The sequence below is a fragment of the Podarcis liolepis genome (genome assembly GCF_965112155.1).
Source record: "Podarcis liolepis genome assembly, chromosome: 2".
Lineage (NCBI taxonomy): Eukaryota > Metazoa > Chordata > Lepidosauria > Squamata > Lacertidae > Podarcis > Podarcis liolepis.
The window spans coordinates 86,789,916-86,814,787 of record NC_139555.1 but is presented as its reverse complement, the minus strand read 5'-3'; the positions used below and the strand labels follow the sequence as shown (position 1 = coordinate 86,814,787).

Here is a 24,872-nt window from a genome sequence, read left to right as displayed (position 1 = left end):
TTCCATTCCTGTCTCCCCAGGCTCACCCACACAATACTGCCCAATTCTCGTCTCAGAGTGGCTGTTTCAACCAGGTCCTTCACAAATAAGCCCAGGACAGGTTGAATGAAATTATGCAGCAGCCAGCCGGTTTTCCTGTCTCAGAAACAATTCAGTAAGTTGTGGGTGAATAGTTCACAAATAAAACTGTCCACTATCTAGAATGTCAGGTGAAAATCTGGTCGTCTGAATGGGCCACCAGAGATCTAGCACAATATTATACCATATCATCTCATACCTAGGTTAATTTCAGTCTGAGCTAAGGCCTGATTTTGACACTGTAAGTGCCTGAAAAGCTAAGTGAAGGACCACTCAATGCTATTCATCATCACTGAGCATGAAATCCTTCTGGACAGGCAGCTGGGACTGATGGCACAGTGAGTTGCCATGACTCTGCTCCTGCTCTAAGGGCAAATTCCAGAAAATGGCTATGGGGAACTGGTGTTCAACCCCTCTTCACAGGATCCTATCTAGTCCCCATTCTATTTCATATCTGCGTGGAAACTGCTGGATGAAGTCACCTAGAGAGCCATCAACAATGTTTCTTCTTATTATTTACATTAAACATTTATATCCAGGTCTTCTCCTCCAAAAAGGGGTTGCTCAAAGCAACTAATAAAATATAAAAACACCAGGAATCTATCATTTGGGGAGGGAGAGAACAAACAAGCACCAGACTAAAAAGCAGCATCACAGAGCAAGAAAACAAGGAGCCAAAACACACACACACACACACACACACACACACACAAACACACCTATTGACCAAGAAGTCAAATTAAATAACAAGAGAATCTAAAGCTTGCTAAAAATGTCTTCAACCATTGAAGAGGAAGATACACTTGCAGCCTAACCTCTTGGAGTAGGGAGTTCCAGGGACAGGGCGCCACCACAGAGAAAGCCCCCTCTCACACATGGCCACCAATGGCACCTCAGAACCTCTGGTTATACAGTGGTACCTCGGGTTACATACGCTTCAGGTTACATATGCTTCAGGTTACAGACTCTGCTAACCCAGAAATAGTACCTTGGGTTAAGAACTTTGCTTCAGGATGAGAACAGAAATCATGTGTTGGCGGTGCGGCGGCAGCAGGAGGCCCCATTAGCTAAAGTGGTGCTTCAGGTTAAGAACAGTTTCAGGTTAAGAACGGACCTCCGGAATGAATTAAGTACTTAACCCGAGGTACCACTGTACTTCATAGGAGGAAAAGTGTCAAGTTAGTGCCTGGCATCCATGATGGACTTGAGGAAGGCTGATAAACTGAGGCTGTATCCTGACAAGATGGAGGTGCCGCTGGTGAGAGTGGAGGAGGGCTTGCACTCCACCTCAAGAACCAGCGTCACATTTTGTTTGGTGAGGATGCTGACAGACCCAGTGTTGTTACAGGAGGTGTCAGGCCTCCAGGTTACAGCCTCCACCATTTGAGGTTGGTGCGCCAGCCCAAGGGTGTAGCTTGGCCATAGTTATCCATGTGCTGGTAACCTCCGCCAGACAAGAGACCTTTCCTCGAGTGTCTTCAGCTTCTGGTGGCAGGTGAGTAGCAACTGTGGAGAGGGTGGCCCATTTATGGAGTGCACTTCCAACGGACACCCACAGGGCATCTACCCTTTCATCTTTCCAGCAGATTTTTAAACCCAGCTAAGCAGTTTTAATTAGCACATTGTAACGATGTGGTGTCTCGTTCCACTGCTCTTTTTACCAGTGTTGTCATACGATGAATTTATTTCTTTATTATTTTAATTTATCTGAGTGGGCTTTAATGGGAGTGTTTCTCCCCTGAAGATGCAGATTACTAATAATAAAACAAACAGGCAGAATTAATTCACCACAGAGCCCATTTACACATTCAGCTGTCTGTCATCCAGCCCTCAGTAATCAAGCAATACCCCTGAACGTGCAAGCGATGAGAAATCACAGGGGGGATTCAGCTAAATTTTACTCAGAACAGACTCACTGAAATTGAAAAACCTAGCTTTTAACTTCAATAGGTCTACTCTGTGTAAAACTTAGTTGACTATTACCCCATATTAAGAAGCACTGAGGGAAGAGACTCAAATGCCAACCAGGGTTTCTGAAGTGAAAGATGCCACTATATCAGATCCTGGTTTCATCTGTCAACTGTAAACTAGGCTGTGCCAGGAAACTCCCAGCATTCAAACTGTTCTCGAGTCTTCTTCCGCCAGAAGAGCTTCTTGACCTGAAACCTTCCAAGATCTTCCCACCTTTGCACAACTGCCCTTCCAGAAGCAGAATGCAAAAACGACAAGGTGAGCTCCAGCACAGCTTCAGACAAAATTCCTGCCAGGCCTGGATTGGAAATCACACCGACACATCAGAAAACCCAGAATCGTGACAAATTGTCCCCCTTGCAAATTGTTTGCTGTTCAGGGGGCATCACTTTCTGTTGCTTATTTGGGGTACCTGTTACTAATGCCTGTCTTGCATCAGCTGCACAAAAAACCTCTGGGGATCCTTTTATGTGTGGTGCTAGCTTGAAGAGGGGCAAAATTCCCCAGCTCCAGCTGAGCCCTCCATAAAAAAAAGTAGGCGAATGGAATCCTGCATCATGCCCTTCATGGGTATGCAATTCCACACCCTTCCCTTTCAGCCTGGCATTTACATTTTTCAGCTTTCAGCACACTCTAGGTGGTTCCAGCGCTCAGCGACAGCAGTGCCAGATGTGAAATGAGGGAAGAAATGGTGCAAAGGGTTTGCAGTAGAGTTCCAGGAAAGAGATTCTGCAGAGCTGCTGCCAGTCTGTGTAGAGACTGTGTTGAGCTAAACAGACCAATGGTCCAACTTGGTGTTAAGATAACTTCCTATCTACCATTATTTTTTTAAAAAAATCTAATTTCTATACCACCCTTCATCAAAGGATCACAGGGTGATTTACAACATAAAAACACATGCCACAGTAACAAACAAAAACAATACCCCCTACAGTTTAAGAGGCCATTGATTGTTTTATTAGCTAAAGGCCTAGGAAAAGAGGAATGTTTTCACCTGGCGCCTAAAAATATGCAATGAAGGTGCCAGGCAAGCTTCCCTAGAGAGAGCATTCCACAAGCAGGGAGCCACGTCAGAAAAGGACACCCTCCAGACTTCTTATAGAGGAGGCACATGAAGGCGGTCCCTCCATGAATAACCATCCATGTCAGACCAGACAGTGCCACCTACCCCTAATTCAAACAGCCACTCTAGAAGGATCCATGTCTCTCCCCCTCCCCCAATCATGCCTTTGCCCACTGTAAAGATTAATCTCAAGCCCACTGGATACTAGTTTCCAAACAGTTCTGCAGTTTGGCTGTCCATGGCACAAGCCGTCCATATTGGTTTGTGCCGACTCTACAGATTCAGTACAGCGGGAAGATAGAACTGCCTATTTTTTGGAAGACAAAACAGAGCACAATTCCTCCCTCTACACACACACACAAAAAAAATGAACTGTACAAAGACAAAAGATAACAAAAGATAATGAAATCTTCCTTTGTGCCTGTAGACAGAGGATTGTTTCGTTGTTTTTGTTGGCATGTGATAACCCTCTGTTGTGTAAATACAAAATTCACTTCCAATTCAGGATTCACTACTGAAAGCATAGACGGACTGATAAAGGGGCTGTGGAGTTCTTCTGAACAAACAAACATGGAATTTTGAGCTGCAGTAAAATTTAGTGTATATAAAGGTCTTTCTCAAAATCCATGTAAACAGTTTTCTCTCTCTCTCCTCCCTGTTTCACACATGAACTCCCCTCAACTGAGGAAACAGCAAAACTGCATTTGGCGCAACTGGGAGTTCCTCCAGACATCCCGTCCGCTGAGCATTCAATCCTGATTTGCTAGCCCAAAGCTTGCGTGGAGGCTATACTGTGCTTGCTCTTTATCAAGCATTTGTTCCAATTTGATTACACAGAGGTGATAAGATTTCACGTCAACTGACTGCCGTCCCACATTTTTTAGCACATCCCCTCGTCACTTTCCTTACCACAAAAGAAGTTCAGAAGTTTTTGTTTTTCTCAAAGCAGATTTGTATTGACAGAGCACTTTAACATACTCTAACTGACTGCCAGTATGCCATTGAATCCTGGAGGCGACCATGGCACATGGGGCGATGGGCTATATAGTTTGCATGGAATATCAAATTCCCCTTTCCCTGTACAGACATTTCCAACTTACTGTTGTCAGAGGGAAACAGTTCTATACACACTCCATTAAAGGCAAGTTTGCATGGATCCTTCCTTTCCCTCTCTTCACCCCATACCCCAAAATAAAACAGGCTGTGGCTCCTCCATGGGAGAGCATGTGGACTGATAGAAAGTAATGAGAGCTGCTTGCTCACCCACCTCATCCCCTGCCGATAAGGAAAGCAAGTTTCTGGCCAACACACACACATACTTGGAAAGGTTTGATGAGTCACTGGTTCATATGCAGCCATCCAGCAAACAGCAGTAAAAAGTTAGAACTCTCTTCCCTCAATTCATTTAAAATTATTTCTTCGGGGGGGGGGGAGAAAGCAGCAAGTCGAGCAGAAAGAGGGGTGGGGAAGTGGCACCTAAAGGAAATTATTATAACCACAGTGGTTGGCAATGTGGTGCAGCCTCTGATGGAGGTGGAACAAAGCCACTGTGGCTAGTAGCCATTGATAAATAGCCTTATCTTCCTCCCCCCCTCTAAATTCACTTTTAAACCACCCAAATTGGTGGCCATAACTACTACCTCTGGCGGGAGTAAATTCCATAGTTTTGTGAAACTAACTTCTTGTGAACTCTGGAGATGCAGGGCACAATAATCAGACATCGCTCTCTCTTTTCTTTTACTCTGTGGAGCAATGCCTATGGGCAATATAGGCACCCTCCCTACTCCAAAGAATAATATATGTATTTAAGCAAAAGCCATTTAAAGCGGGGGTGGAGAACACTGTCAGAATTCAAAATCCATATGGTTTTTGTATGAAAGATCCAGAAGCAGGAGACTGGGTTCCTAAAAATGAATTCTGCACTCCTGTTTCTTTTTTTCCTTTTTTTTCATATGGATCCCTCCAGAGAACTCCTTTCATAAAGCAAAAAATGTTTTCTGACCCAGGGCCAATTCTGACGTACTGTTAGTTATTCCTGGCAGCATAATTTTTGGAGACTGTAAGTCAGCTATATGATGTGCTCCTACCAGGAGACGCATTCACTGTTAACAAATTTAACAGGCATAGAGACAGAAGAAAATTTAATGCCAGCAACCACAGCTAAGTCATCTCAAAGAGCTGGGTTCCAATCTTTTTTTTTTTTAAATGTGACTGCTAAGTTGAAAACTCTTCTTTTCCACTGCTCTCAGGGACAGGAAACAGACTGGATGAAGCTCATTAGAGCATCAAATAACTGTCCTTAGCTTTTAATTTCCTTGCCTCTGAATTTCAGTCTTGGCCACTTTCTAAAACTCACACTTTATTCTATTTTAAAATAACATACAGCTATATGCAAATATTTGTGACTGAAGAAAAGCGATTAAACCAGTTCCAGATGAGTTAAAAGTAACATTTAGAAGGAAATAAAAACTTCAAGTCTGCCTTTTCCAAATTTGTTTGCTTTGGGCAAGATGCAATAGCCCATGTCATCAGATAAAACTTCCATTATGAGCAATGAATTTAGTGCTTTTCTTTTATACTTTTGACAGTAATCAATGCATATGCCATTTCAACTTTTCCTCAAATAGAGAGTCCGTTTCCTGCTAAGCAAAAGGTAAATGAAAAATTTGCAGAAAAAAATTCAAAGTACCTGGAGTGCCAGTTTAGCTTGTGCCTGGCAAAAGACTCAGCACTGCCTACTTTTTGCTCTTTGTGGTATCTGCACGTGTGCAAAGGTTCAAATTGATTTTTTGGGGGGGGGGGGAGCAAAGTGTGAGACCCTGTGGTTATTAGCAACTTTGCACCTGAGCTTGACTGCAGCTGAAACAGCAAGGAAACATCCAGCTTTTTCCTTTTTTCAGTGTCCAGATGCCAGTAAGGAAATCCTCCACATTTTGAGAATCATAAATGCATTTGTTTGGGGATTTGTGTTAGAAATTCAGGGTGTTCGCAGACAGACATTTATTGTGGAATTTGAGCTGCTTATACACACACCTTTTTTGCAGCATCCACACAATGCTGTTGTCAACCCAATAGCCCATACTTTTGTTAAAAAAAATCATTTGGATTTCTCCTTACCTTAGAAAACCCAATGAATAAAAGTAACCTGTTGTACATCTGTATTCACCGATGGCATTTAGATTTGTTACAGCATGTATTTATTTATTGACGATGCTGATGCTGATGGTGTCACTTCTATTTGCTCCAGCCCTTCTCCTATGATCTTCTGATATTCCCTCAACTTCAGGCAGCTGATTATCCATGAGTGGTTTCTGTGCAACTGAGAAAAGAGTTCAATGCCCAGCTAGGTGAGCAAAACCTGGTGTGTGCATCTCTTTCCCATGAAATCGCCACCTTGCCCCTTTTAGGAGCCCTGTTCGTGGGATCCACACAATTATGCCAGACTCCTAAGTGGGAGTCACTTAAATGTTCTCCCAGCTGTATCAAAACTGATCATGAATATAGGGTGCTTAATGTCGGCTGGGAGAATAAAGACCCCTCAGAGACTGAGTGGGACCCTAAGCAGGTGAACTGCCATCGCTAGTCTCAGGAAGGCTGCTTTGACAGAACACATCATCTTATCCTTTATAGAAAGAAGCTGGAGCAACCATGGAAAACAGAAAATTTGAGCCCAGACTTGAAAATGTAAACCACATTACAAAAAGCTTTGCAATAAATAAATGATAAATCCATCCTGTATTTTAAAAGTTTTGGTGTGCAAGCACACAAAATGGGTGAGCTTTCTGGCCAGAAATTATGCAGTGTTCACAGCTATTCATTTATACACCAACTTGATCACAGCACACCCGAGAGATTCTTTGAAGTTTTGAACATTTGCAATATCTAATTTCAGAACTATTTCAGAGTTCAGCAAAACAAACACATAGGAAAAGGGCAAAAATAAGAGTTCACTGTGATTGGTTTGCATGCCTCAAATCAGACAGTCTCTTTTCAGTTAAGAGAATTTGTTTGGGGGTGGGACGCCTGGCTTTTCCGCTGAGTACTGTTGCCACTGTTTTGCATCCTGTTCTAACCATGGCAGGCCAACATATGCCATATATTGTGACCTGCTCTGGACTGGACCGATTCTATTTTGCAGTTCTAGGCAGAATGCAAAACCAAAAGCTTAATTGAGCTATTGCTGGCTAGTGGTTGATGGGCTAATTCTTACCAGAGACCTACTAGTAGAGCACACCTGGGGAACCTGTGGCTGTCCAGATGCCATTGGACTCCAACTCCCATCAGCCCCACACAGCCTTGGCTAATGGTCAGTGCTGATTGGGGTAGTAGTTCAGTAGAGGTTAGGCAGCCACCTGCTGGGAGTGCTCCAGCTCTGGGGATATTCTGTTTGAAGTTGGGTGTTGGACTAGATAGTCTACAAGACTCCCTTCCATCTAGCTCTATGATTTGACCATTGAATGGCACCAACAACATGCTAGGTCGGCAAAGACCCTTGGTTGGCCTAATACTGACATTGTCCAAATATGGATTCTGGAACATCCTATTATCAATACTAAGGAAAACTTGGCTTCCATTTGCACTCCTCTAGTGTGGTTTTGCTGGAAAAGGATACCTGAAAGATGGAATTAAGGGTTGGCAGCATAAAATGACTGGTGATGATTGTCACTGTGAAGAGTGGAAAAAATGTGTATATATCAGGATTAGTTGGGCTTTGATCACTTGCTCTGAACTTGACCTCTGGTAAATCCTAATTAAGCCAGACAGTTTCCTTACCTTAATCCGATTCAATTGGGTTAAGGAACAATGACATTAAAATCAGCTGGTATTATTCACTACAAAAAGTGTCTGTGACCTGAGGAAACCCAGCTGCCAGAATGTATTTACTAATGGCTTGGAAATTCAGTGGAGGTAGACATCTCAGTAGGGGAGCTTTCCCTATTTTAATACAGAGGGGGGAAAGGGAGGAGAAGGAGAACTGCAGCTGTGCAATGCCTTTTCACCAATTCTGCCTGCTTTGAATAAAGGCTTGCTGTGGCTGGCTGCATATATACTGGTGACGACCCAACAGAATCAGGCTCCCTTAATGAGCTTAAGTGCAGCTAAGGCTCAGTTAGATAGTTAACTATGGAATGCATCCCCACATTCAAAAGAAAAGGTTCTAGACTTTATGGGCATTGAGATCAGTCAGAAGTAGTGATGGCAAAAGTGCCAAGATCGGGAATATGCAGGGTTGCCCCTCAAATTATGGTGTTATCCCATCCATTTTGTCTAACTAGCTGATTCAACTTCTGTTTGAGCCAGAGTCTTGCCCCTGCTGCATTCAAGAAGTCCTCCATCTCCCACTCTTTAACCCATTCTGATGGCTACTAACATAAGCAACGAAGCAACATGGGTCAAACTCGCGGGAGGATCCCTCAAGCAACACTCAAAACATTTCATAAGGCAATACAAGACATTGTGAGGTGTTTTTCCCCTCCACATCTGGATTTGGACTAAGACAAAGGGAAAGTGTTGGCTTATGGAGAGCCAGGTTGTAAGCAAGCACAACCTATGACACTGCACAACATCACTGATCATGTTTTTTAAGGCATCGGCCTTAGCTTCCCATTTCCTGGCTCTGTAGAGCTTGAACCAACATGAGATAGCCTTAAGTCTAATCATAGATCACTGAATAATAGTACATGCAGAATATTATTATTATTACTTTATGGAGAGCACTCAAATGCGTACAAGTCCCCACCTGCAGTATGAAGTGATTCAGCCTGAAAACAGGTTTACTACCTCACTGAGAACGAAGCACGTGTTGCTGTTGGTTAAAGGAGACTCCCGTTTCCAAGCCATCAGTACTAGTTACCTGGATACCTGCACACCTGGCCTCCAAAAGGAAGTCCCAAAGACGTGTACAGAGCCAAGTCAGCACTTTTGCCAGTGTGCCTGCAAACCACTTTCGCTGTTTCTCATTATGGGATACAAACATATCGTTCTAGCCAAATGGCCTGAAAATAAGGGGAGATATATCAGAGTTGAAGGTTTAAACCTGCTATAAATCTTGAACTGAAAAATCCAGAGACCTGTCACAAAAGCCTGCCAGAATTCCAGAACAGAAGATGCAAGAGCAGACCACCTGGAACCCACTCCACCTTTGTCCCCAGAGCAGCAAGGTGCCCTGTCACCAGGTGTGGATGCAAAAGGACTTCATTATTATGTATGTTTCGCTTTCCTCATCCAGCACTTGACAGAGAACTTGGTGCATTGAACCAGCCCACAATAAGAAGCTATTTTGCATCTCTTGGTGTTTTTTTAACAGTTGTATCAACTGTGATATTGAAAGAGCCCCTTCTGCTTACCAAGCTACAGGGTGATCTCCAAAAACTGGCCTTCTGCATTATATCCCCGAATAGCTGCTTGACCATGGATGGAATCAGCAGCATATGGAAGAGTGCGGCACAGCATGTTCAACCCACAAATGCTTAAGTATGCTTCCTTTGTGACATGGCTTTTGGATGTGTTGGTGCCAAAAATACCAAGGCTGCCAGTGGAGGCAAGGTGGAGGTATGGAGAGAAAGCAACAAACTTTGGTCTGGATACAACAGAGCAGAAGGTTTTCCACAAAGGCAATGCCAGAGACCCACATGCAATTGTGCAGCAAGCTGCTTTTCCACAGACTCAGCACAAAAAGCTGGCCTCTGTCCAGAGGATCTAGTCTTGGACTATCTTGGATCTGAGAGCTTTCCACAATAATTCAAATTCTGTTCCATGTTCGTTCACTCTCTTATCCCAGCCTCAAATGCAGGTTGTGTTCAGGCATTCAATCCTTCGATTCCTCCAGAGTAAAATGTGACCCACCTGTCTCTCCTCTAACAACTGCACAATTCATTCATGTTATTGCTTTCATACATCACCAAATTAATTCAAGGATCTCCCAAGGTCACACGCACAAGTGGGAGAAACACATTTCCCCTGATGATGTATTGCTCACAGCCTGGTGTTCCTCAGAGGGCTGAGAAAGCCTGGTTGGCTTGTTTCTAGAGAGGCTGCCAGTTCCACATCTGGAACTGATAAATTCCAGCCCACGGTACAGCAACCAGATTATGGGAGAATGAAGATAGAGCCCTATCTTTTCCACATCTTCCCAGCGTATCTTCATTCCCTTTGGCTTGAGTGAATCACAAAGACTTCGCTGCATTTGAAGCGGAGATGAGATGGCTTGTTAAAATGACTAAGTAGTATCATGGTTCCTTCTTCTGCACAGGGAATCCCGGGAATTTGAATTGTTTGGAGAAGGAGTGTGAGAGGGATTGCTAACAAACTGCATTGCTGTCTGCTGTGCTTGCTAGTCTCTAGAACGGAATTTTATTTATGCTCTTTGTAGGTTTCTGTGAATAATACCAATAATACCAATTAAATAAGGGAAAATAACAGCTTTACATTTCTTTGAGGGCTTGCCTAAACACACACACACACAGAGAGAGAGAGAGAGAGAGTTTTTAGCAGGTGCCTAAAACTGGCTCCTGTCAGGGAGTCCCTGAGTATAAGTGCAATCACGGTGAAATGTAGATTCCTTACAACTGCTCCTTTTTTCAGAGTCAAATAGCATGGGCCAGAGAGTCAAAACAAGGGTCTAGTGAATGTGCAAAGCAAATTCATGGACCTCTCCAAGTGTTTTCCGAAGTCCGGCTGGCTGAGCAGCTTTCCAGGCTTTGCGAGGTGCAAAGAAGTCTTGCAAGAGGGACGGATGTGAGGTTTAGAGAAGCTTCAATCCCACCCCAAACACTGCAACAAGACAGCACAGTTCTAGCTGCCACTGCAAACGGAACATGTGGAGAGAGAAATGAACACGGAAAAACAAACCCGCTTGCTTGCTTCAACATTTGCAATGCTAAAATAGAAAGGCTGACAGACAGCTAGGACGTCCATGCCAAGCAATCCTCCAGCTATAACAGCTCCAAATACAAAGTCATTTCCAATAAAGGCTGCTGATCAGCAACGATTTTTAAAAAAATGTAATAAAATACAAGGGGCCATATTTGGGACTGAGCAAAAGTTGGAAGGCCAGCACTTTTAGCTCTGTCCACTGACCAGCTTCACCCCAGTTAAGCCAAGACACTAAGAAAGATGTAACCCTCTCCTCCCCAACGTGAGCAGAGGCTTTAGCAGAACTTTTCCCCTCAGCTACTCTCTCTCTTACAGAAACCAAGACAAGAACCAATGGGAAGCAACCAGCTGAGATGAATAAAGGGAGAAAAGTTCTGTCACTGCTGGGAGAGAAGGAGATCTAAAGAAACCCGTTGCTCAAGTTGTACCTAAGGAAACACTGGAAGCAAAAAATGGAAGAGAGAAGTTCTTTGGATTGCAGGCTATGTATGGGCACGTTTGGAACTTGGAGGTGGGAAAGGGAGGTGCTGTAGACTGGACAGGAAGCACCAGCATCAAGCAGTTCTAATCTGCCAAAGCTGAAAACTCTGAATCAAGCAAAAACTAATGATTAAAAAAAGAAAGATACGCATGGGATTTAAATTTTTTTTATTAAAAAAATTTGGATCCCTACCTGCATTTCTTATTCATAACCCCTTCTACAGACATGGAAGGTAATTTGGGGGGTGGGCAGGAGAATGCCCTTGTGAATGACTGAATCTGGGATCTTGCACATGCAACAGATGTGTTCTGCCACTAAGCCGGGGGTCAGCAAACTTTTTCAGCAGGGGGCCAGTCCACTGTCCATCAGACCTTGTGAGGGGCTGGACTGTATTTTGGAAAAAAAATAAACAAATTCCTATGCCCCACAAATAACCCAGAGATGCATTTTAAATAAAAGGACACATTCTACTCATGTAAAAACACACTGATTCCCTGACCATCTGTGGGCCAGATTTAGAAGGCGATTGGGCCAGATCCGGCCCCTGGGCCTTAGCTTGCCTACCCATGCACTAAGCTATGGCCCTTTCCTCATGCTGCAAGCAAAGTAGTCATGGTCCAGGCCACATGCATACAGGAATGGGATCGATCGCTAAGCCTTTACTGCACCCCTATTGTTCAATGCTGAAGGAAGCTGTGGTCTCTGCAGAAATGAAATTCCAACATGTGTTATCCAGCGTTGCAGTTTCTGCTGACACGAGGACCTTCATTCAGCACAGCCCTTCTCTCTTCCCCCTCTCTCTAGCAACAGCCTCTCACATTACACGCATATGGGAAGCTAAGCTGACAAAAGGTCTGCAGCTGAAACAACTGAGTTTGAATAAGTAAAGAAAAAGAGGGCCTCTTAGAGTTTTGCACTTCTGCCTACTAGTCACAGGCAAAGTGAAATCTGTTCCATCACTGTTGTTGAACCAGATATGCTTATATATCCGCCAGTTGCCCAAAGACCCAAGTCCTCCCAGCTGCCTGCAATCATTCATTCCTTCATTCTCTCCTTGTGTTTCTACCCCATCCTTCCTCCCAATGAGAGCACAGAGCAGCAAGCTATATCACCACTGGTGGAGGAACGGAGGGTGGGGAAGCACACCATTGGGGAGGGGGGTACTACTGTGGCTGCCCCCCAGACACGCACTGTGCACACACCCCCACCGCACTGGGCGCACCCCCCCTGTGGGCGACGTGCCACGCCCCAGGACACATGCCACACCCCCAGGACAAATGCCACACCCCCGTAGGAAGCATGTCACACCCCCGGGATGCACACCCTGCCCCTGTGGGTGACGTGTCACACCCCCAGGATGCACACCAGCCACACCCCCACCTGCTCTCCGCCCCCGGTGCCGGAGCATGCAGCTTTGCCACTATATATAACACAGCAATATTTTTAAAAAACAAAGCATTGACAACAACATTAAAGACTATCACAATCTTTAATCTCTTAATGGCAAACTTGGCTCACCCAATTCTAGTTGATTAAGAGGTCTTGCCCAAGAAACCCACTTCCCCCAAAGATCAGACTTCTTGCAATAGGGGAAGTGAAAGGAAAAGACAGAGGAACATGTGGGATGACACTTGCTTTGACTCACCGTCATCTAACCTCCATGCAAAGCAAATCGGAATTAACGCTAATTAAACAGTCAACTTCATCTAATCTCCCTGCAAACGAGTCAGGATAAATGCTCAACAAACCGGTCATCCAGAAGTGCCCGTATACAAAACAGCAGCATTGGCAAAAAGGTGGGTTACATTCCAAAGACCTGAGTAAACAGAAAAAAAACTTTTCACCTGGTACCTAAATGAGAACAACCAAAACTCATATGGGAGGCAGTTTTATAACTTGTGGGGAACGACCCACTGAGAATTCCCTGCTGTGTGGAAACTAAGATCAGAATAATAACCAAAATTAATATGTGGGCTGCATTTCTGCAAGGAGATCTTGTTAGTTTGAGTATTTGTATAGAATATTTGCAGGAGGAAAGGTTAGTGGTGGGCTTACCTTCCAGCAAGAAACACTGGAATGTATGCAGCCACTGGAGAAGGGTTAAGAAATCCTTTGCCCACCATTGCATCTCAGAATCAGCTATGCGACTGTCAGTGCAATGGCTTCCTGGGAAGCCCCCCCCCCCCATCTCTCTGTCTCTCTGTCTCTCTCTCTCTCTCTCTCTCTCTCTCTCTGTGTGTGTGTGTGTGTGTGTGTTTGCACATGCACATGTCATAAGAAGTTAGACTGCTCATTAGACTCTCAACAATCAGAAGTTGAGGATATCATAAGCAGAGAACTAATATGGCTAATTTACATAGAATATTTTCTACACTCTTGCAAAACACTCTTGGCAAAACATATTTTGTGTGTGTGTGTGTGTGTGTGTGTAAAAAACCTCACACTATAACAAAGGGTTAGTTGCTACTGGTGGATAAGTAATTATCCCACAATAACCTCTCTTTGTTTAGCCTCTTACTCCTTATCTTAATAGGAAATTACATATTTAAAAGATGGGCACGATAATAAAAATGCACAGCTGAGTGCAATCAACAATGAATTTTGACAGAGGTCATTCTTTCACCATGGGGCTGTACTTCCAATCATATTCTTGAGGAAAACAGAGGTCAGCTAAGCAGATATACAGTTGTCCAGAGGTACAGAAACACCTGCAGAATCAGGGCCAGAGCCAATGTGGCATGATCTTGCTCCCTCCTTCTCCACACAGTTGTTCTAGGTGCACAGAACAAGTGACTAGGGTGAATGGGTTTGACTGGCAAAACCCTTAAGCCAGGTTTGGGCACAAGGTACATTGGCAGCTGCAGGCAGAATGCTGGATGAATTGCAGTAGATCAGAAAATGTTGCTGACGTCCAATAGTTTATGAACAGCAACAGAAAAAAGGCTCAAATTGTGAGATTAGAATTCTCATTCAGTTTATTCCCATGTCTGGTTCATGTGCTGTTATAGGTAACTGGCTCCACCCCATGAGCCACCATTTTGTATCTGGTTTCTTTCCCAAACTACTAGTCTCCCACTGTGAACTTGCTCCAGCGGGTAGGCCTCTCTAACAAAACAAAAACAAAGTAGATCTTGCAAGCTTGAAATCCATGCACTCACGATCTAAATAGCCCATGCGCAACAGAATCCTATATACAAATATCCTGATTTTGAAGAAGTTCAGGGGCTGACCTCTGGAGGTTGCTGGACTACAGTGGTCACACTTGCTGCGGCTGACAGGAATCTGCACTCTCAACATCTGCTAGCATTGTCAGCCATGCACACCATGAGACAGATGCACAAATGACACATTTAGAAATGGCGCCCAACCTCTGGGGCTGGTGGGATATCGTTCTGCAGCCTATTGAATTTATCTAGCTTTGCAAACATTTTAACCACTTTTTAATCTTATCCATTTTGTATCAGAATTGAAAGGCAACAGTGTAAACTGCCCCCAATCACTCAATGGCACCTCACTGATGCTTTCAGCCTCTGTCGTGATACTGCAGGAGAGAGCCATATCCTTCCTACAAATTATCAGAAGGGTGAAACTCTGTGGAAAAACTGCTGTAGACATAATTAACCGATAAAGAGAGGGAGAGAGCCCTGCCTCTCAGTTCAGTTTTCATGTTTTGCATTTTAAAACAGGCACAGCTGGGATTGAGCTCAGAGAGAGAGGAGACTCAAGTGCACTGTTTCCTCAGAGCATCTCACACTAGAAGGGCTTCCCTACCTCTTGGTTGTGACCCACACACGCCTCAGTTGTTGCCCCACTGCAAAATAACAAAAGCCAGGACTGCAGAATTTCATTAGCAGACTCACTCCATAGGATTGCACACTCTTCAGATCACAGAGTCAGGTTGCTAGTCAGGAGATTCTGGGCTTAAAGCCATCTGCATCAAGGCAGGGCAGAGCCCTAAACAGATCAGTGGGTGGAGCAGTTTCCTGCAACATTCCCAGAAAAGCTGGGTTTGTCCAGTGCACAGAAATTGCTACTTAGCTTCTTCTCTACACATTAATAGCCCTGGCTGGTGGCTAATGGTTTGTCTACAACTTGGAATTGGTGTATTGTTTGTTAACTGATCAAAGGGATGCGGGTGGCCCTGTGGTCTAAACCACTGAGCCTCTTGGGCTTGCCGATCAGAAGGTCTGCAGTTAAAATCCCTGTGACAGGGTGAGCTCCCACTGCTCGGTCCCAGGTCTTGCACGCCAAAAAAGTACAAGTAGATAAATAGGTACAGCTCCAGCGGGAAGGTGTTTCTGTGCACTGCTCTGGTTTCAGTGTTCCGTTGCACCAGAAGCGGCTTAGTCATGCTGGCCACACGACCCAGAAAAACTGCCTGTGGACAAACACCCTTGGCCTGTAAAGCGAGATGAGCACCACAATCCCAGAGTTGTCTGCAACTGGACTTAACTGTCAGGGGTCCTTTACCTTTTTTTACCTTTTATTAACTGATCAAGGGAATGGGGCAACTCCCCCATGAGGAAAAGTTACAACATTTGGGGCATTTTAATTTAGAGGAGAGGTGAGTAAGATGTGACATGACAGAAGCACAGAAAGTGTATGCGTGGCGTTGGGAAAATGGATACAGAATAGTTTTTCTCGCTCTTTCATGACACTAGGACTGGTGGAGAACATCTAATGAAGCTGAGCATCGGTAGATTCAGGACAGACAAAATAAAATACTTCACACTGTTAAATTATGTAATTTGCTTCCATAGGAAATGGCGGCAGCCACCAACATGCATGGCCTTAAAAGGGGCTTAGACAAATCCGTGAAGGTCGAGGCTACCAATGGCTGCTAGCCATGATGGCTATGTTCTACCTTCACTGCCACAAGCAGTGCGCTTTTGAATACCAGATGCTAGAAACAGCAGGAAGGGAGAGTGCATCTGGTGTGCCACTATAATAACAGGATGCTGGCCTGGATGGGCTACTGGTCTGATCCAGCAAGCTCTTCTTAGGTTCTTAATACAGTGGTGCCCCGCAAGACGAATGTCTCGCAAGACGGAAAACCCGCTAGACGAAAGGGTTTTCCGTTTTTCGATGTGCTTCGCAGGATGAATTTCCCTATGGGCTTGATTCGCAAGACGAAAATGTCTTGTGAGTCTTGAGATTTTTTTCCGCTTCCCCCCTTTTTCTAAGCCGCTAAGCCGCTAATAGCCTTTTAGCTGCTAAGCCGCTAAACCGCTAAGCCTTTAATAGCCGCTAAACCGATAATAGCGCTAATCCGCTAAGCCGCTAATAGGGTTGCTTCGCAAGACGAAAAAAACGCTAGATGAAGAGACTCGCGGAACGGATTAATTTCGTCTTGCGAGGCACCACTGTATACAGTAATATATAGTAAATGTCACACACGCACACTTGGCTTACTCAGTGGACAATTCTATGCTGCACATGGCTGAGTGATTTTTTTTTAAAGCTTGTAAATAATAGTTACTGGCCTACTAAAAACCTTGCTGGCCTGCCCCCCCGCCCCAAATAGCAATGCCCCATGAATTATGCTCACACTCAATGGGAAATTCTGCATTCAGCCTTTCTATCCAAATCAGGTTTACCCAAATAAACTTAACAATATTTTTTAAAACAAATGAGACAACTTTAAAAGGAAGTGAATGCAAGAAGCTTGACGGGAAATGTGTGACAGGTTCACTTTGTTCTTTAGTTATCCCCCCCCCCCTTGTGGTATTAAAGAAACCAAAAGCAGACAAGAATTTCCTCAGCTCGAAAGTAAGCCACTTCTGCTATCTGAAATGACAAAGAGTGTGTCGTTTTAAAAACTAGCTGAAATAAAAGCACCAAACTCCCCCCCCCCCAGGTGAAGACTTCCTGATATTTTAACTGAAAATATGTCAAGTGGCAAACCACCGACTTTCAAAATGTGTGGACATTTCAGATAACTAGTTAGGTACAACAGCATGGATCAGAGAAAGCAAGGTCAGAGGCAAGAGAACATACATAGGAGGAAAACTTAGAGGGACTCCAGAGTCTGCCTCTCCAGAAATGCTGCAAGGCTCAGTTTCAGGTTAGAAATGCACATGAAGGTTCTCAAGACATGAACATGACAATCAGGAGCGGGTGAAGGTTAGCCTAGATGGCAAGATGCCTCTCCCAAAAAGCTCTTATACAGATCAGTTGGCCTACGCTGCCTCACCCAGACTGTCAGGATCCAAAGTGTAGTTCCCCCAGTGTTGTCACATCCCTGCAGCCTGGTTTTGGAGCAAGCAAGGGCCTTAAAGGCACTAATATAACACAGCTGATCTACACCTGTGTCTGGGATCGGGACACGTCTTCTGTCCTCCAAAAGACTCAGAAGCAAAAATGAACCAACTTAGTCATTCACCACTATCGATTACGGCTGGGTGATATCTGGTTTTCAACATTGTGATATATCATCAGTGAAACATTGCGATATACCAATATATCATGATGTCTCAAATAAGGATGGAGCTATGTAGAGGCTTCACGGTTTTCCCTGCATCGTGAATTTTGCCAGCACCTGCTCTTGCGATTCGCTGCCCCCTGCGTGAGGCGGGGGACAGCTGAGCTGGCAAGAGTTAATAGAGGCTGCAGCAAACAAGAGAAGCATTGACTGGCTTCATGGTTTTCCCCCACATTGTGATTTTTGCATAGCATACATGCACACACACACATAATGATTCACGATATATTGCTGGGTCAAAAGTTATAAAACCGATATCACAATATGGACTTCAAACCAGTTTTGGATGATATATTGATATATCGCTCACCCCTACTATTCATTCACCTTCCTCCACACAATCTGCACATCAACTGCACCATTTTATTTCATCGCAGTAGCTTTCCCTTCCCTCAAACGGGTACTTCTGTTTATCTTTAAACTTAGTGGGAAAGTCATGTCATGAATTGGAGCTCGCTTTCCTTCAACAACATTATTTATCACCTCCCACAAACTTCTTAAGTAACTGTTAAAGATAAATGCAAACAAATAAATTTAAAAAACAACACCAGGTAGCTACGCCCTTGGCAGACATGCATTCAGCCAGCTGACAAAGTTTGTTGAAATACACATGACTTTTGTTTTTGTAAAGTACAGAGAGTGCGCAGCTGTCCTATCTCAACAGATATCCCAGTACAGTTTTCTCAAAACTGTAGCCCTTATCCAGTAGGCCTTATATGATGCTTCCATAGTAAGTTTAAAGCACAGAGTGACCTATTCGAATTCTAGGATACTCATCCAGCTAATTTCTATACTTTCAACTAACACAATAAAATGGAAATACCACCTTTCAATGCATCATGGTAAAAAACAAATCTGTGAACATTTAGGTCAACTTAGCATTGGCTGAGAGTGCCATGTAGGACCCTGACACATTGTTGAATCATAAGCATTATGCACGCATGTTTCTCTGAAAATAATAAGCAACATACTTTCTAGTAAAGGTGCAGGAAACATGCAAGAAAATTATAACTCTTCTTGGCTTCGCATTGTTTGGCTGTTCAACAGAAAACATTAATTTAGAGATTAATCTATCAATTCACTGGCCACAGAATTTGACTTAGTTTTTAATTCAAGTGGGCCCTCTGTGAGAGTTTATTCGCTGCTGACAGCCTCATCATCCATCATCTGAATTCTTGGGCCGTGACTTTCCAGAAAAGAAAAGATCTATGCTTTCATTACACAAGAGAAATTGCTGCCTTCATAAAACAGCCAGAGAACATCTTGAAATAGCTCATTAAATATAGCAGGAGTCAAAGAAGTTAAACCCTAATTCACTGAAACGCCTGCTTCTAGTCATATAGCCTTTAGCCCTCCTTAAAAAAATAAAAAATAGGGCTGCAATCTTATACACACTTATCTGGGAACAAGCTCCATTAAACTCAATGGGACTTACCCCTGAGTGCACACACAGAAGATGCACTGTGCTTAAGCCTCATTGAAAGCAATGCAACAGACAGAGTAGGGTAGGTTAGTGCTTCTGAACGTGTGCTTAAAGCAGTGTTTCCCAACCTTTTTTGGGCAAAGGCACACTTGTTTCATGAAAAAAATCTCGAGGCACACCACCATTACAGCCCCGTGACGTCAGCGCGCAGCGTCACGCCGGGAGGGACATGAATTGCTAGCAAATTACATAATCACCTCCTTGAGGGCTGGCTCATCTTCTCCGAAGGCAGAACCCCATTAATTAACAGGACAGACTCACACCATAGCCAAGACGAGGGGGGAAAACCTCAGCCATGCACAGTCATGCACATGTGGGGGCTAAATGAGGACGAAGACCGGGCAGAGAGCAGGGTTCAAATCACCCCACCTGGCCAGGACAATCCCTGGGTGCTCCCTTGGGCCACTCGCCTGACCCACCTCGCAGGGCTGTTGTTGCGAGGATAACACGGGGAGAACCACGCACGCCCCCGGGAGCTCCTTGGAGGAGAAAGCGGGCGATGAATGCAATGCACGAAATATATGAGAGGCGACCAGGTTTTGCAGGTGAGGGGCCCCCGCCAGCCTCCGCTTCCAACACCCGGCGCAACGACGCCGAAGTTTCCCCCCGGGCTCGGCTCGGGGAGCAGCGCTGCTCCCCCCCGGCTCCCCTTCGCCCTTCCGGCTCTCTCTGCCGCCCACTGGGGACCCCCCTCACCTGCCAAGTCCGGAGCGCCGGTGGAAGTTGCATGCATGCATGCAGGGCGCCGCGTTGCCATTGCATTGCACTGCACCCAATGCAACGCCTGCATGCATGCATTGCCTTGCACGCCCGCCAAGGGGTCTCCCCGTGGTCCGATGCGTCCCCTCCGGCGCGGATGCAGCATTGCAAAAATAACCCCCCACCCGACGCAGCCCTACCTGGGGGGCAGCCTCCGCTTCCGCCGCTCCGCCTCCGCGGGGATCCCCGGGCTCCATCCTGCCGCCCGATCTCCGCGGGGGCGCAGGCAGGTTGCGCGGGGTCTGCGCGGAACAGCCCCTGCCCGCCCGGCCGCCGCCGCTGCGCTCATTCCATGGCCGGGAGAAGAGCGCTTCAAACAAAACGCCCGGCCCACCAGGCCACGCTGGGAAACGTAGTTTGCGCACCCCGCGCGGGCGCGGAGCCCAAGGGCGAGGGGACTATGGATCCCGGCAGCCCCCGCGCCGGGGACGGAGGGGGAGAGGCCGGGTGCAGGGATGGAGGGACGGGTGGGCGAGCGAGTGAGTGAGTGAGTGGCAGCCGCCAAGCCTTGGCCGAGAGCCAGGAAGGGCCTCCCCGGAGGAGGAGGAGGAGGGAGGCGCAGAGCGGGAGGGAGGGAGGGAACCCCAGGGGTCATCTAGTGATGGCGCCCCAATCGAAAATTTGACTTTAAAAAAAAATCTTTCGGTTTTTTTAATTTTTCCCGCGGCACACCAGGCAACATCTCGCGGCACACTAGTGTGCCGCGGAACAGTGGTTGGGAAACACTGGCTTAAAGTTACCTGTACCTGGACTGCACCCATCTCAAGGACGACTTCTGTCCCAGGCCTCAGAACATAAATACAGGGTGTGAATTTACACTGGTTCCAAATTGTTCTGCTGAAGTCAGATGCAGCTAAGGTCAAACATGTGTGAAATACATTTCTGTGCACAGACTCCCAGCTCCAGAAGTGTGCTGTGTGCATGTTCCTGAAGGGGTAAAACCTCATCCAATAGGATGAACTGCAGTACGGCCAATGAGCTATTGTGGGATGGAGAAGATTCATTCTCAGTGGGGAATGGAATGGGGACTGCTCTCCACATTGAAAGGACTTCCCATGCATTTTCTCTCCCTATAGTCCTGCTGGAAGCTTCAGGATTCAATCCATCCACACTGCCCAGAGGTGGCTGATGCTATGGCTAATAATCTGCTAGATAGAGCATTATCAAGTTACTATAAAATAAGGTTACCAGACTTTTTTCAATGAATCCAGCGACACTTTTCAACTCCCTACTAAATGGATGGATTTTGTCAGGGGACTGATTTGTAAATCAGGGGACTGTCCCCAGGAAATGGGGACGTCTGGTAACCTTTCTATAAAAACATGTTTTAGCCCACTGCACAGAGAGTTCAGAAACTACCTCTATTTTAGAACCATTCAACTTGAATGCATATGTGTGCTTTCTCACTTGCATCATTTTGTTACTGTGTGCTGCTCTCCACCACCAGAAGTAGTTCAGCACAAAAGGGAAGCAAGTTGGTGAAAATAGCTATGCAGTAGATACCACTCTTTGTGAGGAGGAGCAACACACTGCTAGGATAGAAGCTCAAAAGCAGCAGGCACAAAGCCTCTCTGATATCCTTTACCTGCTACCTGTGAGTAAGCACCATTGAATTCTGCGGGATACCTGAGGAAACACATGGTCAGTTCCATCTCTGCTACAGATGCACTGCATCACACTGGTACCCATGCCAAGACCAGCTTTAAAACACAGTTTTGTTTGCAGTAAGCATAGTCTGTGTGTCACAACCCACTGCAAAAATGTGCATCGATGAAGAACATGATCTTAGCTAGAAAATATGTAATATCTCAGAGTGAGTTGCCCTGGGCTGTTTCTTTGATTCCACTTAAGAAGGATTTTCCAGCAAGTTAGTATTTGCTTACTAAAGTTTTTTTTACGTACCTGGCATTAAGATGCACCCATGCTGCGGTTCAGAAAATTCAGCACATATCTGACTGAATGTTTCCACAAACAGAAGGCACGGCTAATCTCACAGATCTAGAGTTGCTTCGTATTTTCTTTTTTCAATGAAATCTGGACTTAGGACTCTAATCCTCCAAGGCTGTGATCCTCATAAATTTACGGTACTTGGAAGTATGGTCCAACAAAAAACATTGTGACTTGCTTAAAGAAATAAGTTGAAGGCCTACTTAAGTTAAGAGGAGTCAGCACATTTGCATTCCTCTGTGACCCTCTGTTTATCCAGGGAAGTTAAGTTGGACCTGGAATGAAGACTTTCCCCACCGCAACCGCTACTCTCTCAAAGTCACTGCCCAGGAAGGCCTACCTAGAAACCACTTGAGGAAAGGCTGTGGCTAAGTGGTAGAGCATTTGCCTTGTAAGCAGAAGGTCACAGGTTCAATCCTCAGCATCTCCAGGTAGGGCTCAAAGAAATTCCTGTCTGAAACCCTTGAGAGCTTCTGCCAGTCAGTGTAGACAATACTGAACTAGATAGACCAATTGGCTGACTCAGTACAAGGAAGCTGCTTTTCTATCTTCACACCATAAAAAGGCCTTCTCAGGGTATTGACCTTCTGTTCTTCATTGACTCAGGATGAAAGTAAGTCCCACACTTAAGTATTTTCCACTGAAATCAATGGGCTTAAATGTATTGAAGTTACTGAAAATGTTTGGGGCATTGTTCAGCTACTTTATTTTTCAAAGCTGCTGTGTAAATCCAATCCTATGTTTTCTCATTGAGTTCAATGGGACTTGACACCCAACTAGGCATGCATAGGAATAAAGACTGAATTGCACCATTTTTTATTGACCTGTTGCTGTTTTAAACCCACCTTTAAGAGTATCATTTTAAAAACAAACCAGCAGCTGACTGACAGACTCAATAATAATAATAATAAACCCTGACATTACCTTCAGGATCTCCTCTCTTTTTAATGGGCAGCTTGCTTCTCTCAGACAACTATAGGACAGCAATTTCCAGAAAGGAAGCTGTGTTCGGAGGCAACCCTACACATTTAACCTAAATAAAGCCCTTAAAATGTTAATTGTTTATCATGGCCTTTGGAAGCTAATTAATATTAAATTACAACTTGGATCTTGTTTTCAAGCTAGCTGGGTTATTTTTCTTTTATTTCATGGCATGCTGGTGTGAGCACCTTGAATGGAAATGGATTTTAAATGTTAATGATTTCATTCCGGAGTTGGGTTTCCTTCTGCCAACCGCTTGGAGAAGCGGTCGAGAAAGTGGTCTCAAAAGTTAAAATAAACACGGCTACTATCCTACTTCCACATATACTCGGGAGTAAGCCCCATTGCCTTCACTGAGATTTACTTCCGAGTAGACCCCGTTACAGCGGCGCTGCCAGGTTTGCACTCTTGGGTTTGCTGCTGCCAAGATGACTTTTAGTTACAGATAGGTACCCGTGTTGGTCTGCCATAGTCAAAATAAAAAATTCCTTTCAGTAGCACCTTAAAGACCAACTAAGATACGTATCTGAAGAAGTGTGCATGCACACAAAAGCTCATACCAAGAACTAACTTAGTTGGTCTTTAAGGTGCTACTGGAAGGAATTTTTTTATTTTGAAGATGACTTTTAGAAAGAGTCACCTTAAAAGAGGAGCAGCTACCGAAGTTTGCTGGGAAGACCAAACACCCAGCAAAGCCCAAACTTGAGAGAAAGAGAGGGGAGAAGAAAAGACGCCTTGAGAAGGGAAGCGACGAGGCGCGTCGGTGGAGCGGGGCCGGGTCGAGGACCTTTGCCTGCGGGGTGAATGTTTAACTCACCTGGGTTGGAGCTGCTCTGGAAGTAGAAGACGACGAGGAGCAGAGAGCCCAGGCAAGTGGCCAGGACCATCCGCTGCCCCCTGCTCTGCCTCATCCTCGCGCCTAGAGGGCATCCCCCGGGGCCGCGGCGGCGAGGGAGTCGCGCGGAGTCGCCAGAGAGTCACGGCGGCTCCTCATGGCCCGGGCTTCGCGCTGCCGCTGGCGGCGTCGCTGCGGGCGCCTCCCGACGCCCAGCCCCTCCGGCCGCCGGCTCTGCCTCTCCGGCGCGAAGCGAGAGCAGCACAGCGCAGTCCCTCAGGGCAAAGGGAAACCTCGGCGCGGGGCAGGGCCGGACTAAGGCGGCGCGGTGGCGCGGGGGGGGGGGACAGCGGGCGAGGGCGTCGAAGGGAGGCGCGCCGCCCTCCCACACCTTTCCTTTCCCTCCCCGCCCGGCTACTGACGCTTCTCGCCGAGGGGATCAGGCGGAGTAAAACGAGCGGAAGCTCGTTGCGCGGCTCGTTCGGGACGTGCGGAAGGCGGCTCCCCCCTTTCCTGCCCCGTGGATGCGTCCGGCTGAAAGGGGAGTCGCCAGGCGCGCTCCGAGTTGCGGCTTTCCTTTCCCAAGCCGCGTACCTGTGTCAGGTCCCGCCTGAGTTGGGGTTGGTTCTTATATGCTCGTCAAGAAAAGCGGGGCCGCCTCTGAGCATGTGAAGAGCTCTTCTTGGCGCGATTTAGCAGGCACAGCCGTTCGTCCCTACGCCTTCAGGGCAAGGGTCAGAAGAGTAGGACGTGGGGGTGGATTAGGGGAGGGTGTGGGGAACTTACGGTCCTCCGGATGCTGCTGAACTACGACTCCCATCAGCCCCAGGCAGCGCAGACCGTGGCCATGGAGGATGGGAGTTGTAGTTAAGCAGCACCTGGTGAGCCAAAGGTTCCCAGCACTTGGATTTGGCTTGC

General features: G+C 45.8%; 1 protein-coding gene across 1 annotated transcript in view; it reads right to left on the bottom strand.

The window, feature by feature from the left end:
- CHST13 (carbohydrate sulfotransferase 13) overlaps window positions 1-24,650 on the bottom strand; it is a 55,225-nt gene extending 30,575 nt beyond the window's left edge. Inside the window, exon 1 of the mRNA XM_083490990.1 lies at window positions 23,937-24,650. Within this exon, the coding sequence (XP_083347116.1) occupies window positions 23,937-24,030 (94 nt within the window). The 5' untranslated portion in view covers window positions 24,031-24,650. The remainder of the gene's footprint in view (window positions 1-23,936) is intronic.
- Window positions 24,651-24,872: the final 222 nt, after the last annotated feature.